General features: G+C 39.1%; 1 protein-coding gene across 1 annotated transcript in view; it reads right to left on the bottom strand.

The window, feature by feature from the left end:
• TOP2B (DNA topoisomerase II beta) overlaps positions 1-14,941 on the bottom strand; it is a 51,042-nt gene extending 36,101 nt beyond the window's left edge. The window contains exons 1-5 of the mRNA XM_056857880.1: positions 14,837-14,941; positions 8,308-8,478; positions 7,740-7,830; positions 4,627-4,690; positions 423-568 (exon numbers count right to left, since the gene is read on the bottom strand). Of these exons, the coding sequence (XP_056713858.1) occupies positions 423-568; positions 4,627-4,690; positions 7,740-7,830; positions 8,308-8,478; positions 14,837-14,941 (577 nt within the window). The remainder of the gene's footprint in view (positions 1-422; positions 569-4,626; positions 4,691-7,739; positions 7,831-8,307; positions 8,479-14,836) is intronic.
• Between the last annotated feature and the right edge of the window lie 693 nt (positions 14,942-15,634).

Below are 15,634 nucleotides of genomic sequence, written 5' to 3'. Positions count from 1 at the left end.
GAATCTTTAATATGGCCTTCATAAGTGTAACCTATCAGAAGGGATCAATCATAATTCCTAATCCTCCTGAAGAAATACTATGAATGGACAGCCATGAATGGACAGTACTTTACATGCAGAATACAATTTTGAGGGGGGGGGGAATAAATCCTTACAGATACTGGACACCTAAGTCTTACTAAGTCGCTAGGGAACATGAGAACACATCTTAGTATTCCTCAAACCATTTTTTTTAACGGTAGAATCTTACAAAGCTGAACTTTCATTTTTTTCAATGTAATACTATCACCCATATGACATCCTGTAAAGCAAACCACCAAGTAAAAATAAAATTTCATGAAATTAACTTCAAATGACATAAAGGAATCACTGCAAGATAATATTAATTCTAATTTCTCCTGAACAAATATATATTATGTCACCTGTAACTTTTTTCTCATCATCGTCATAATTGCTGGAGGTTAACAGCTGTCCAAAGATTAAGGCAGGAACATACATCTTTTCCACCTTGTGTTCCACAACTGGGATGCCTTTTCCATTATTCCAGATACTTATAATATTTGATTCACTGAAAGTAAAAAATAAATATTTTGTTAAAAAGGTGTACAAGAGGTTATTAAATAGATAATGACAACCCAATTAAAAATATACAGTCTACCATATTTTGGCAATACAGGTGTTCCAATCTATATTCCAGGGAACCTCAGGGGACCACTGGAAACTTATCAGGAGATCTTCAATAAGAATGGCAATAGTGGAACAAGTTGCCTCAAAAAGGTTTGCCCACCACCATAAGCCTTCATCATCATAATGAGACACAGGATATTATCCCACATCAACTGGAGAATGTGTCTCCGCACGATGCTGTTCACCAGCAGACAGGTTAACATACAAAGTGCTCCAAAAGTAGAAAGTTGGGGCAGGGGGAGGGGAACACAAATATAAATTGCAGGCAGCCTGACTAATACCAGGGTATTTAACCCTCGGTAGAGGTTCCATACTTCCCTCAGCAGCTCTGGAGGGATAATTCAGGAATCTTCCAAGAGCACAGTTAGCTGTGCCCCTGTGGGATCAGAGAAATTGAAGATTCTAGCCATGTTATCCTTAGGTGTAACTATTACAAGGACATTATACAGAAGTAGATTCATCCACCTGTGAACCTAAGGGAGTTTATCTCAGGAGAAGAGGAAATGAAATTTCTGCTGTGGGAAGGGGACACTTTTTGTCTTTCCCAAGTCACTAAATTTTGCTCAGTGGCAATTAAGATCAGTTTGAGAGAGATCACTAATGGTAATGTCAAGAGTGGTAATAATTAACTTTTATGTAAATTTTAGGACAACGCTTTTAAATGTAATTATTTTGCCTTTTAATATACTTCTGTTAAGATTTGATACCTATCCTTTTAAAATCCTGTCTAAGATTGTAATTGTTTACTTTGTTCTGGCAAAAGCTGTAAATGAATTATTCATTCATTCATACCAGGGTAAAGAGAACGAGCGCAACCTTCTTTGCCTCAGAAGAGTTGCCGCACATTGATGTTTTACAGCAAAGATAATTCAGAGAAATATCTTATCTAAATAGCATGCAAAATGATTATTTGTTTTATTTAAAATATTTATATTTTCTTGCTTATGAGCAGAATAGAAAAGGGAGTTCTCAGTCACATCCTTAACTGTACAAAGTCCACAGAGAAATGAATAAAATCTACATGACTAACAGCCCATGTGCAGATCAAAAAAAACCCTCAGTCACCAGAGATATTTTTCTGCAAACAAATAAGAATTCCAAGGTCTGCAGGATATTTGGACACAGGGATAAAAGTACCCAAAAGACAAACAGCAAAAAAGCACTTCTAGGAATAATTCAATAAAGTCATCTGGTGACTGAACAGAGAAGGAAGAGGAACCAGCAGTATGGGTAGCAGGAAAAGCATTTAGGCAACTGTAACCAGAGCAAAAGAGGAGGAAAGCAGGGCCATCAGGGGCAGGGAAATTAAATCTCCCATCCCCTCTTAAGATCTCGCTAGTCCCCTTCTGGTATAATATTAGTTCACACACTGCATATTATTTCATGCCTTTCTAAATTTAGAAAATATATACGCTATCTCTTCAGAGACTTGCTCAAGAAGACCTTGGTCTATGTTGATTACATAGGTAACAGACACATTTGCTTTTAAGGGAACTGTTCTAACAGTTGGATATTTTTAAAGGATTTGTAAGCATCAGCTTTGCCACCATTTTCCTCTGGGCATTTTGTACTCGTCACATCAAAAAATGGAGGTCAATTAAATAACAAGTTTCAGTGCTGATTATCAATCCTCAGTTTTTAAATTCTTGATTAGTCAGGAATGCAAGACTACTTGACAAAATAGGCTCTTTGAAAAGAACCCAACAATTTCAAACAAAGACAATATAGCAATTGGCTAAGTGACACAAATCATGCACAGAGTTGATCACATGGAACTGGTAGGACTGCTAGCTATACCTTTTTTAGCAATGTAACAGGCAAAAAGGTGACAGCTTTTCATCACTACTTTTCCAGAAAAGAATGATCTTGAGTCAGGGTAAGAGTGTACCATTTTTGGAATAGTCTGAGTAAAAAAGGATGGTGAGAGCAAAAGCTGCTGTTTGTACATAGTTTCTCTCCATTTTATCTTTTTAAATGTTCTGTTTCAATTTTTTACCCCAGCAAACACTTGCAAATTCTAACTTGATGTCCTTCTTCACACCTATTTGCCCTATTTTTGCCACCATGCCTCATTAACACATACTTATTTTTATTTACGTTATTTATAATCCGCCATTGTCACTGGGACTCAAGGTAGATTACACAATGTGAGTCAATACAATCAACAGGATGGAACAGTCAATAAACAATGAAGTAGGATTTGGGTTGCAGAACCAACCAGAAATCTAAGAAACAGAATTGAAGGAAAGTATAGGTGTTAACATGACATATTAAATGATGCAAAATTATATAGTAGGATCCAATTTACACCAAATTATAGACTACAATCCCTAATAATTTGCTCAAGTAACTTTGTGGATCATTTTGTACAGTGCCACCCTATTGCCTGTGTAGAAAAGCTCTCTTGAATAATTCAGTTTTGCATAGTTTGCAGAAAGCCAGGAGAGAATTAACAAACAGAGATTCGAAACAAAAATACACCTGGCTACAAAAGTATACATTTCAATAGTACTAAAGTTGCTAAATGGAAAATCTACAGTTTCTACTCAAGGGTGCACCAAATACTATGGGCAACAATGGGTTGACAGAGGGTTCAATCTCACAGAAGACCACCAGTGATGGAAGGGATTTCCAGCAGTGGAGTGGACCTCCCCACTCCCACTGCAGCCTGAAATGTTGCTCCTAAGGTACAGGGAACTCCTAAGAGCAGCATGAGAGGAGAGCAGGAGCTTACAGCAAGATGGGGGAATTGGTGACCATCATGCCTCACCTTTCATAGGTGGAAATTCCCTCGAGACCCAAATCAGATAGTTCACACTAATTATCAGCTAAACCATACTGGTTAGATAGATCACATCATCAGTTAGCTAACATATAGGTAACAGCCAACAACAGTAAATTCCCAAGGAAAAATTCAAGGTAACTACAGAACTGATAGCAAAGTTGCTTGTGAAAGTACCCCTATAGAAAAAGCCCAGGAACTGAGTTAAAAAGGCAATCAAACAGCACTCACATAAAACTTTTTAGTAATATAAAAAAGGTAAAGGTCCCCTGTGCAAGCACCAGGTCATTTCTGACCCACGGGATGACGTCACATCCCAACATTTACTGGGCAGACTTTGTTTATGGGGTGGTTTGACAGTGCCTTCCCCAGCCATCTTCCCTTTACCCCCAGCAAGCTGGGTACTCATTTTACCGACCTCGGAAGGATGGAAGGCTGAGTCAACCTTGAGCCGGCTACCTGAAACCAACTTCTGTCGGGATCGAACTCATGTCGTGAGCAGAGCTTGGACTGCAGCTTACCACTCTGCGCCACGGGGCTCCTTTTTAGTAATATACCTAAGATATATTTAAGCATATGCTCAAAGTATAACGTCTGAATTCAACACGTAGTTTCAAATACACATATCAAACACCCTCTTCATGAAGCCATAACTATCTGCAGCTTTCTATTAAGCACACACGACAGAAAATATAATGTTACCTCTGTGAAATGGTACAACATCAAACAACTGACATATCTAATAATTTATTATTAAAATTCTAAAAGAAGGGAAACAGTCACATAGGAGCAGGCTACAGTAAAAATGTACTACATTTGAAAATCTGAATGTATTGAGAAGGCAATTAAAGCATCTATCTAGTTAAAAGTGCTTATTTTATATCACATCCATAAAACATGTTCACCTCTGTATGTTGGGGGATATGTCCAATTAGAGTCTCCCCTCCTTTGACTAACCATTCTTTTTTATGTACTCAACTCTTTTTGTCATAATAAACCTTCCACCCATTTATAATAGTTTCCTTTCTAAGCTGTTATAAATAATGCCATTCAGATTTTAAAAGTAGAATTTACTTAAACATACCATGCTGCAAATTTTTAAAAACACCCCGAATTTCAATTTCTCAGGTAGAAAATAATAATAACATTTTACTTACGGATCAATTGATATTTTAATACATGTCATATTCTTATCCCTCTGTTTATTGTCAGCTGCGTTTACTAAAAATCAATTAATACTGTTAGTCTCAATAAATACCCATAATTCTAAATATTTTTATACACTTATCACAAATACACTTGTGAGAAACTTTAACACACTATACTTTTTTGACCAGATGCTCCCAGATTACAGAATGGAATAGATTTCACTACTATATAATAAACAGTATTTATTTTTCCTAATAATCTGATATCAACAGTTAAACTTATATTAGTGTTTTTCGTTACTAGTTTTTCTAACATAATGTTAGGCTGAAGCATACTTCACACTTTATGTCTGTGTCTTTTTTGCAGATGTGCGAGCCTCTCCGACATTCGCATAACATATTAATGTATGAAGCATGAACTCAAGACATATCAATAGTTTTTGACAGCCAGATTTTGAAAATCCCTAGACTACAAGCAACGTAATGAATTATGCTGGTCTTATGAATGCAGGCACATGAGTGAACCAGCACTTTAACCTCCTTGATTCAGCCTTATTCTTGAAGAAAGAGATTAATGTTGGACTAGATGACCTTGGTGGTCCCTTCCAACTCTATGATTCTAACGTGGTGGCAAGAGCCTTTTAAATACAGTGTATCAACTACTGCTTTTACACTCTGCTGATCAATGCATTTAGAACCTCTTGGTTTTAATATGCTTTACATGAGGCAATCCTGGAAGGTTTCCTTGAAACTTGTAGTGACATAAGCATAATAAGCCAGTTTTAAAAGAGATTCACTGGGTGCTTACGCACTTCTGAGCTCAACTGAATTTGCTGGGTTTTTTCCATAAAGTCCTTCACAGTTTGGGACCCACATACTTGTAAAACCATCTCTACCTATATATGCCCAACGATCAGCATACACCTGCTAATGAATTTCTCTTCATGGTTCCAACAAATCACCAAATACAACTTGCTTGAATGAGTGCTTATTACTTCACCCCAAGAATATCTCCTAAATATCTTCCCAAAGGAGGTTCCAGCTACTTTTTTCCAATCATTCCAGAGAGATTTCAAGGCAATTATGCTTCAGAGAGCATTTAACTGACTGTTGAGTAAATAATTTTAATTCCTCCAAAACCTATTACTTAGGGCATTTTGGGCTGCCACTGAAGGGAGGAGCCACAAAGGTCATACTCGATTGCCAGAAGTCCTTGCAGCTGCAGAAATGCCATGCTGGATCCAACCCATTATTTGGCCAGGTCACTTCATTCCATCCACCACCACCAACATACACACTGAAGGCTCTCACTAAACAATAACACAATATTATGTTTGTAGGCCAGTAAAAGACATTTCTCACAAGTTCTCTTTTCAAACTGAAGGGTCTGCTCTGCGTATGGAGCAGGATTCTGAAGGCAAGGCCTCTGCCTTTCACTAATCTAAAGGCCTGCTGCAATTACATAAATGTGAAGTCTTCACTTTGACAGAACTTCACACATAATATGTTCCTTGTCATTCCTTACCCCTGGAAAACATCTTGGCCCTGCTCACATTCCAATTATCAAAAAACATTAAAGTAATAAAGTACCCCTAAATGGAATCACAGAAGTGAGCAAAATTATATATAAATTAAAACTAAATAAAAACAACAGAAATAACTAGACAAAGGGGATACTCAACTAATCTTGTTACTAGGGTCGTAAGCTTAGTAGAGTTACACCTTTCCAAGTTCTCTGAAGTCAATGCCCTTAGAGCGGTGTAACTCTGCTTAGACTACACTGCCATTCTCGTAAGGCTCCGGTAACAATTGCATGACAAATTTAACCTATGAAACTTCCTTTTACTGCATCTCCATGCTAGGGGAAACTTGCAGAATTTCTAACAAAGATACAGGTATTAAAAGACTCAGAAGCCCTTTTTAGGGTAGGAAAAGTTAACCATTCTTGTTGCACAGTTCAGAAGTGCAGCACTGTGGAATGGCACAAATAAAGGACAGCCATTCAGAAGTAAGATTCAGGGAGAGTACACAGATGGAAAACTGAAAATTCCTCCTGACAAATTAAAACCTAAAACCGTATCAGTTCTATGTTGTTAGACTCTCAAACCTCATAGGACTATTTCTTGTCACAGGATATGTTCACAGATACCTCAAACCATAATCCTCCCATGCAAAAATAAAGGGATTTAGGGAAATGTGTTACCATGGGCTTTTAGGAAACTAAAATGGCTTAAATCTAAGTATTCAGACAATTAGACTGCGCACCAGGTCAACATTTTTCTGGTTCATTCATATGAAATAATAACCCTTTAATATTTTAAACAAACATAAATTGATGGTTAACATGAAAGGTGAACAATAATATAGCTGCAATACAGACTATGATGTTGGTGATACAGTAGTTCTATTTTACCTATCACTACTAAATCAGGTTCTGCTATAAAATGATGGTGTTTGTAAATAAGACAACAGTGATCACCTATGGCAAGTAACCATAAACTCCAGATAACGAAGGAATCTTTACAAAAACTGACGTTTTCCCCTCCTAGATAACAGATGATAATATGGAGATATTGCTGGTATTAATTTTATGGCCTAGTAAATGTTGTTGACTCAGATCCAGTGCTGAATTATTGTGCTCTCCGTGCTGCTGGATCATACAAAATGTGAAACTGAAGACTTCATCCAACACTATTCTGAAAGACCAGGGTAGATGTAACATTAGTTGATCATTAGCCATTGGAGTGGGGCTGTGGGGTTTCACACTTTTCACTCACTTTCACCTTTAACTACGATTTTAGCTAAAGGCTGCAGCAATGTTAACCATGATTTGCTCTGCACTGCATGTGCTTCCAATCCAGTGCAAATCTTACAACTGCTAGGTTAACCAGTTCACATTAAAATTATGGTTAAGCACAGCGAATGTTGGGAGGAGGTAATTCACAAGCAAGAGCGTAACAGCCAGGGGAGGAAACATACAATCCCGCTTACTTCCAATCCTTCAGCTACAACAAATGGCTGGCTGGTATTACTCTACACTGGCTCATTGGTTATCTATATTCTTCCATTTTTAAGCACTTTGCAACTGATGGAAGTTATAAGTACATTATCAAAATACTCACCAAGAATTTCATCAAAGATCTTGTATAAGCCAGGCACAAAGGTAACTTCTCTACAGTTCATCCCTATATCTTCATCAAACACCCACATCAGCTACATAAAAATAAAATTAAAGTTTACTTTTCTGAATTCTAAAGAAATATCTACTGCTATTATTTTACAATTTCACATATTTCTTTTTAATCAAGAACACTGTATTTATGTGTCATTTTATGTGCATACACATGAAAAAAACTTTCAGTCTGGCATTTAGTAATAAGCACAAACATAGGTTGGGATCCTACAGAAAACTGCCAACAACACAGGGGGAAATTTTCACCAATTTCCCCCTCCCCATGTAGATCTCTGATTCCTCCTTCATGCTGTTCCTGGGGATCCCCTATCCCCCAGGAGAAGCCTTTTGGGGGTCATATCAGGCTTCAGTAGGAGAGGGGAAGCAAGGAAGCCCTGCTGATGGAAGCCTTTTCTAGCATCAGAGTTGTATTGCAAGGTCCAAGCCAGAGCCTGGTATTTTTCCTGTGAAAATAATAGAAATATCTTAATCTAACCAGGGGAAATACTGAAATGTACCTGAGTTAAAAGTTCCACTGAACCAATATAAGTATCAGGACGGAGAAGAATATGCTCAAGTTGAGTCTTTTTCTGATAAACTCTCTCAACAGACATCTTCTTTGAATCATTTTTATTAAGATTTTCAGGGTCTTCTTTTTTTGCAGCATTGTTCTGATTATCAAATAGTGTCTGAAATAAAAAGGAAGAATGGTAGTTAAACTACCAAAATTCATTCGACCCAAATATATAATAACCTACAACTGTCAAGTAGTTTTTTCTCAAGGAATTAAAACAATTGTAACTTCCTAAACCACATTTCAAACTGATTTTAGAAAGCAACTTGAAGTTTTTTGGATCCCAGGTACATTATAAGATTAATTTTGTAAGAAGCGTACAGGAATAGACTGTTCTAGAAATGGTAGACCTGTCCTCATATTGTTCTTATAAACTAGTTAAGAAATTATCTGTTCCAGGACCTGTGTTTCTCCTACATAATCTTAAAACTCAGTAAAATCTGCAGAGCTACTGTGGGATTTCCCCCCCATCCCTTATCACAAACTGATTGTGATATCCCCTTCAATCTAAAAAGGAGGTTCACAAAGACTTCTGTAAGGCACTCTACACAGGGCTGTCCTTGAAGACTATTAGACCCAAACAGTGTAAAAAGTAAAGCTGCACAGAGAAGAGGCACACCTCTGCCTGGTCAACCCACAGCTGCCCATGCAACACAGGCCAGCCAAGCAACACAACCACCCATCTGGCTAGCAGGCTTGTTTTCTCCCTCCTTTGAGGAACAAAGCCAGGGGCAAGGCCCCTAACAGTGATTCTGGGGCACATCCTCCTGGGGGCCCAGAATCACTAAGACTGCCCTTGGCTACCTCAAAGGAGAGGATCATATATTTTAATATTTAAAAACAAATTTTAAAAATGCTATCCAAAGTATTTGCTGCTAGTTGCCTAACAAAACTTTCTAAAAATAAGTCACAAGGGGTGTGGGGGGGGGGTTGTACAATATATCAAATTTACAAATCCTACAACTACATTCTGGGAAGTGTTGGGCGCATGAGCTTATGTGTGCTTTTTTCTTGCTACAATTGAGTTTGAAGTTTTATTACGCTCTGCTTCCTGATTTTAATTACTTACAGGTTTGTTACATTCCTTGTTATTGTGTTTTGAGCTTATTTTACCATTGTTATGATTTTTAAATGTTATGACCCCTTGGTAAGGTAAAAATAAAAATTCTTTATACAATGCAATTTACTGAATCATCAACCTTAATATCTATGAAATGCCCATCTTTGAATATGGGAAATATGCTATTCATGATATAGTAGCAAATGTTTGCTTCACAATTATATTTTAATAGCTAATAATAGCTATTTTTAATAATAATCATAGTCTGTACATCCTTTATTGTCACGCAACTATATAATTCAGAAGCTACTGAGCCTAACACATCACATGCCTGCAGGGACAGAAGCTATTTAATTTTGTTACATGTAATGAGGCTATGGGTGAGTGGTTATTATATGGAATCTGAAGAGCAACAGATTGGAAAGGAAAGTACACAAAAGTGCCATTACGCACACAATTACATTTACAGAAGTCTGAAGTGTCAAGGTAAGACAGTATGAATTTAGATGTCACAGCCTGCATATGTATTTTGGAATACAAGTGAACTAACTAGTGATCCAGACCAAGACCTGAACATACTTACCTTTTCCTTGAAAGGGGAGGAAATGACCCCATAGGTTTCATGCATACAAGCTTATGTTTGACACAGAAGTCAACTGGGTATACAAAAAGAAATCAGATCTTCAGATGGTAGGAATAATGGGGATGGGAACCCATTCCTCTAGAGCTGGCGTGACCCCATGCCAGCGTAGGTGCCACCTTATAACGGAATAAGGTGGCACCTACGCCGGTGTGGGGGCAAACATACCAGCCCCTGGGCATCACCAGCCCCCGCCACCAGCACAGCCATGGGGCATTTCCCCCATTTTTTATTTGAAAAAATGCTTTTTAAGGCAGTCGGGAAACCTCTGAGGTGGCCACATGTCTCCTGGCCACCGTGGATCAACCTACCTCTTCAGGATTGCGCTCTATGACTACTTTTGCCTCATTAATTCATAAATTAAGGCTTGTAAGGCTCTACCACAGATGCCTCACATACATCTCTTAAACATACTAATAGTTCAACTGTATGCAACTATCCTAGCCAAAATTAGTAACCTAAAATCAGTTAATTAATTTAAGACCAGACTAGCTTGACTGCACTGATGCAGGTTTAGACTGGAGCACCTCTGCACAGAATTTCAGACACACACAGTATAAGAAATGTTTCATTAAGCTTGTTGCCAAGTACAATGATAATATTTTTTTATCAGAAGTCTAAAGTATCAGATACAAACAGAAGTTAGCCTTAATAGTGACTTTCCATTCTTAAGCAATACTGGTTAAGTCTACAATGCCTGCATGTTTTCATACTTTAGATATATGCTAAGCCAGGGTACAGCTAATTTAAAACAGGACATGTTGTGGGCAAGCTGAACAGAACTTGTCAATTAGATGTATGTAAAGTCAGTACCACTCCACTAAACAATGTGATATATATATATATATATATATATATATTGCTGAAATTTGCAGCTGACTACTGGCAACCCCATAGATTTTTCATGTCAGGATACATTCACAGGTGATTTGCCATTGCCTGCATCTGCACAGTAATCCTAGACTTCCTTGATGCTCTAACCTCTAAGTGCTAACTAGGGCTGACCATGCTTAGCTTCTGAGATTGGGTTATCCTGGGATGCCCAGGTCAGGGCATGAAAAATAGTCTGCTTTTGTTTTTTTTAAATTATAGTAAAACAACTTTGTTTGGAAAAGGCAGGCCTGTATGTTCCTTTTATGACTGCTGTTAAAATTTCTTGAATATGCGAGAAACGGGTACCCCATCAGCAAGCACAAGAAAGATATAATAGCCAAGAATGGATCATTAAAGTCATACACACAATATCTGTAACAGGGAAAGACTTTAATATCCACAGAACACCAACTGTCTTCCAGTTTTCAGAATTTATTCAAAGGTGCTTTCTGGACAAAACAAACTTCAATCTCAAATAAAGTTACAAGTATATAAAGTTACAGTTTTTACAAGGATGGAAACATTTAACCACTACACAAATCAGAATAAAAAAATCCAGACAGAATCACATCCCTTGCTTGACAGGTGGTATTCCAAAACATTTGCCAATTATGCTTATACTCAAGAATCCAAATAATATTATCAAAAATGTGTATGTGATTCAGATTTGCAGAAACTCTAAAATTAATATAATTTATTTTGAATCCAATATTAAGAATTACTGTTGAATTCAGACAGGGATAGAAGGAACAAACAGACATCCAACAACAACAATAAAAATGAAGGCTGTGTTAACAGAAGACCATGAATGAACATTGCGTGACAGATATGCTGAACTCTGACAGACATCTGTTCCATGTTTTCAAATTGATACACCTCAAACAGTCTTGGATCTGGAAATTTTACAGGGCAATCCTAAACAGAGTTACACCTTTCTGTCCACTGAAGTCAAAGGGCTTAGAAGAGCTAGCATGGTGTAGTGGTTAAGAGTGGTGGTTTGGAGCGGTGGACTCTAATCTGGAGAACTCCTCCACATGAAGCCAGCTGGGTTAACTTGGGCTAGTCACAGTTCTCTTTGAGCTCTCTCAGCCCCACCTACCTCACAAGGTGTCTGTGGTGGGGAGAGGGAGGGAACATGATTGTAAGATGGTTTGATTCTTCCTTAAATGGTAGAGAAAGCTGGCATATAAAAACCAATTCTTCTAACTTTGCTTAAGATTGCAGTTAGAGTGTAACCTAGCCAAAGTTGAGAACTTTTTAACCGTATTGACTTCAAAGGGAGACATATAACTCTTGTATCTAAATCCATGAGATTCAGCTTAGCTTTGGCTAGAATGCAGAAATGGTTTGCTGTTTTTTCTCTAAGTGACAGCACTGAAAACGCATATATCAAAAATGTAAAAATAATGACATTTATCTATTTATTTACTGAGTTAAAACCATATTAATTACATAACCACTATACACAAGAAAAACAAAAGACATAGCTCTACTGCTTTACAGATATTATCCTAATAATATAATTGTACAAGATTTATTGAGATGCTCTTCTCTTCTGCTGAAAGAAATCCATTTTCCTTCTGGAAAGGCTCCAAGTAGAATAAAGTTGAAAGGGGTACAGCTTCCATTCATTAGTAGATATAGTGAGTCACCATTTTCATACAAATATTGTAAAACAACGACCACACTTAGACTGTGAAGAACCAGACCGGAAAAGCAACTATTACTAGTTTACTTGGTTAGAGGCTTCATGCTTTTTTTGGCAGCATAAAGCATTATTTTTTAAAAAAGTAAGTGGGCTATATGTTTGGTACGTTACAAAAGAAAAAATCCTAAAACTGCTAATCTAGCACAAATGCAAAGGTTGTTCTGACGATAGCAACAAAGTTACACTTGTGAGAGAAAAAGTTACCAGATGTCTGTATATATTTACCAGACACACTCAGATTATGCCTCAAAATATCAGGAACAATTGCTACAATCCACATATCCTAAGTAAGAGTCCCTACTTCAAAGTTATTTTTTAAGGAGTTAATGAGCTCCCATAGTGCCTGAACAGACACTATTAAGAACACTGCTCCTTCTTCAGCACTTGCAGCTGGAAACAGCAGCTTGGAGACACTTACCTGCAAGCAGATCTTTTAAGAGCTTGCAGTCTAGAGTTTCAAATGGCAAGCTGGTTTATCTATCCTTAAGTGGACCTACTCATGAGGAGGGCTCTAGACTGCCAGTTGAATGATGCCCTTCCTGGCCCATAGATTTACTTATGAGGCCCAGTTTGCAGCTTGACAAATCAGGCTGAGGTTTTCTTTGTGCAGGTGCACAAAGAGCAACAGAAGAACAAGAAAGTATAATTGACAGAAAAACATGCAACTTGGTACCTGTGTAGAATTTGCCTGCTTTTAAAAGGAAAAATATTCCATACTAATCCTGTGTAATTATTCTGAAGTGCTACTGTCCTCATTTTTAAAAAAAATACATATTCTAGGACACTTCCAGGAACAAAGTTCTCGTTCTTTATAAAAGAAGAAATTGGCAAGCCAAGACTCTTTTCAACAGAAAACTGGAAGGAAGTTTTCTGCAGGAAGACTCTTTCAAAAGACTCTTTCAAAAAGGGGGAGATAACATTTGAGTAGTATATATTATTAGAACATGTATCTGAGGAAGACGCTGCTAGTTTACTACCATTGTGCCATGCTGCCTTCTCTTGCCAGTTACATTAAGAAAGTGACCCTAGTCTGAACTCTGTGCTGCGCACAAGAAATAGAAGTAGATCAGTGATTGGCTACCAGAACTGTACCCATTCAACTTTCTTCTCCCTCCTGAGGTTTTTCCAGAAAGAAAAAGGATTTATTTCCACTGCCTACAACAGTGTCTCACGTTGTCTAACCTTAACAGTTAAAGAACATAGGCACTGTTCAGTCCCTAACACAAAAATGCAGATTGGTATAGTTAATTTTGTTATAGCGAAATTCAGAAAAGCTAGAAGGATTTCCTCCCTTTGTCCCTTTGCAGGAGAGGTGGAAATGGAACCACCAAAAACAAAATAAAAGTCAAGTCACCAGCTATAGCGAACTCATTTTCATTTTGACGCTGTGCTAGAAACAAACCTAATGGGCCCTTAAATCTGTCTAAATTATTGGGGGGCGGGAAGCTAGCACTCTCTAGGAGAAATTGACCAAGTCACAGACAGAACAAGTGCTTAACCTTCAGCTCGCAACCAAGCACATCCCTAACAGCAACAGTGGCGACACAAGGAGGAGGCGCTCGCCCTTTCAACCCCAGATGCCAAGGCCGCCCTCTCCAAGTTTCCACTACCAAGTCTGGACGTTATTGAGAGTATATCCACGTCTCCTTGGTGCAAGTTTGGCCAGATATTCGCACAAAGACTCTTTGGATGGGATTCAGACACTTGTAATGACAAGTTGTTTATGATTTATCCTGCATAATGTTGCACAGACAATGATTATATAATTGTATGTTAACCATATGCCTAAATCGAACAAAGACATACTTTGCATTTATTGAATGCTCGTTTTTCTGCTATTTTGTATTTGCTAGCTAACTGCATAGCAGGCTAACCTTTATTTACCTCTCCAAGTTCTAGGCATTTCCCCACCACCACCCCCAGAGCCACAACTGCGCCTTCACACGCCTTTCCCGGAATCCCAGCCCAGCGCCACAGCGAAACCCCAGCATTTCTCCAGAGAAGCGGCCCTTCTCCCTGAAAACCTCCATCCTCCACCCCCAAAGAGCATCCTTGCTCCTCCATTATTTCCCCCCGAGGCCTTCCGCCTCTCCTTTCAGGCTTAGGCCTGTTGGGAAAGAAAAAAGAACAGAATAAAAGAAAGCAACACTGAGGGTAGGGTAGAAAACGAGAGAAAATACTAGGCAACTTACCACCCAGGTTAGACCCCCGCTGCCTCCACCACCACCGCCGCCTCCTCCTCCTCCTCCTCCTCCTCCTCCGCCGCCGCCTCCACCTCCTCCTCCTGATTTTGCCATTTTCTGGCTATAGTCTCAGTATAAATAGTTATAAATATAAAACGACTTAAAAAAAAAATGTGCCAGGCCGCCAGAACGTCGTAATTACCCTCACACCCTTCTCCTCTCCTCATGCACCACAGATTTATTATTATTATTGTTAAAAAGGACGGGGAGCGGCTCGCTTCCAAAAAATGGGGGGTGGGGGTGGGAGAAGGAAATCTCTACCCACCCAGCTCGCGCACCCACCCACCCACGCTCACCCAAGCGGGCCCAGAGATTCCCCTCACGCTAATGCGCGCGCACGCGCTCGCTCGCTCTCTCTCACACACACACAACGAAGCGAGGACCCCCCACCCCTCCCCGCGCTCCCCCCATCACCCAGGCTCTCCTCACTCGGCCTGCGCCACGCGCGCCCCCATTCACGGCGAGCCACGGCTCCTCCCCCGCCCTTCGCTCCGTCGCGCGCGCCCCCGCGCGTTCTACCGCGAGCGCGCGCACGCAACGAACTCTCCCCCTCCTCCTCCTCTCAGGGCCGCGGACGTTTTTATTTCATGCTTCAGCTGGTTCGGTTATTTTTTTTGGGGGGGGGAGGGGGAATAGGAGGAGGCCTGTGGAAAAAACGATTAGAAAGAGCGATCCAAGAATACGTAGTAGGTTTAATTAAGCAACAACGGGAGGGAAACAAACAGACAAACACCCCTGTTCTGTTCC

The sequence above is a fragment of the Euleptes europaea genome, chromosome 11 (assembly GCF_029931775.1).
Source record: "Euleptes europaea isolate rEulEur1 chromosome 11, rEulEur1.hap1, whole genome shotgun sequence".
NCBI classification, from domain to species: domain Eukaryota; kingdom Metazoa; phylum Chordata; class Lepidosauria; order Squamata; family Sphaerodactylidae; genus Euleptes; species Euleptes europaea.
Note: the sequence above shows the minus strand (reverse complement) of the source record. Positions and strands in the feature narration are given on the sequence as shown.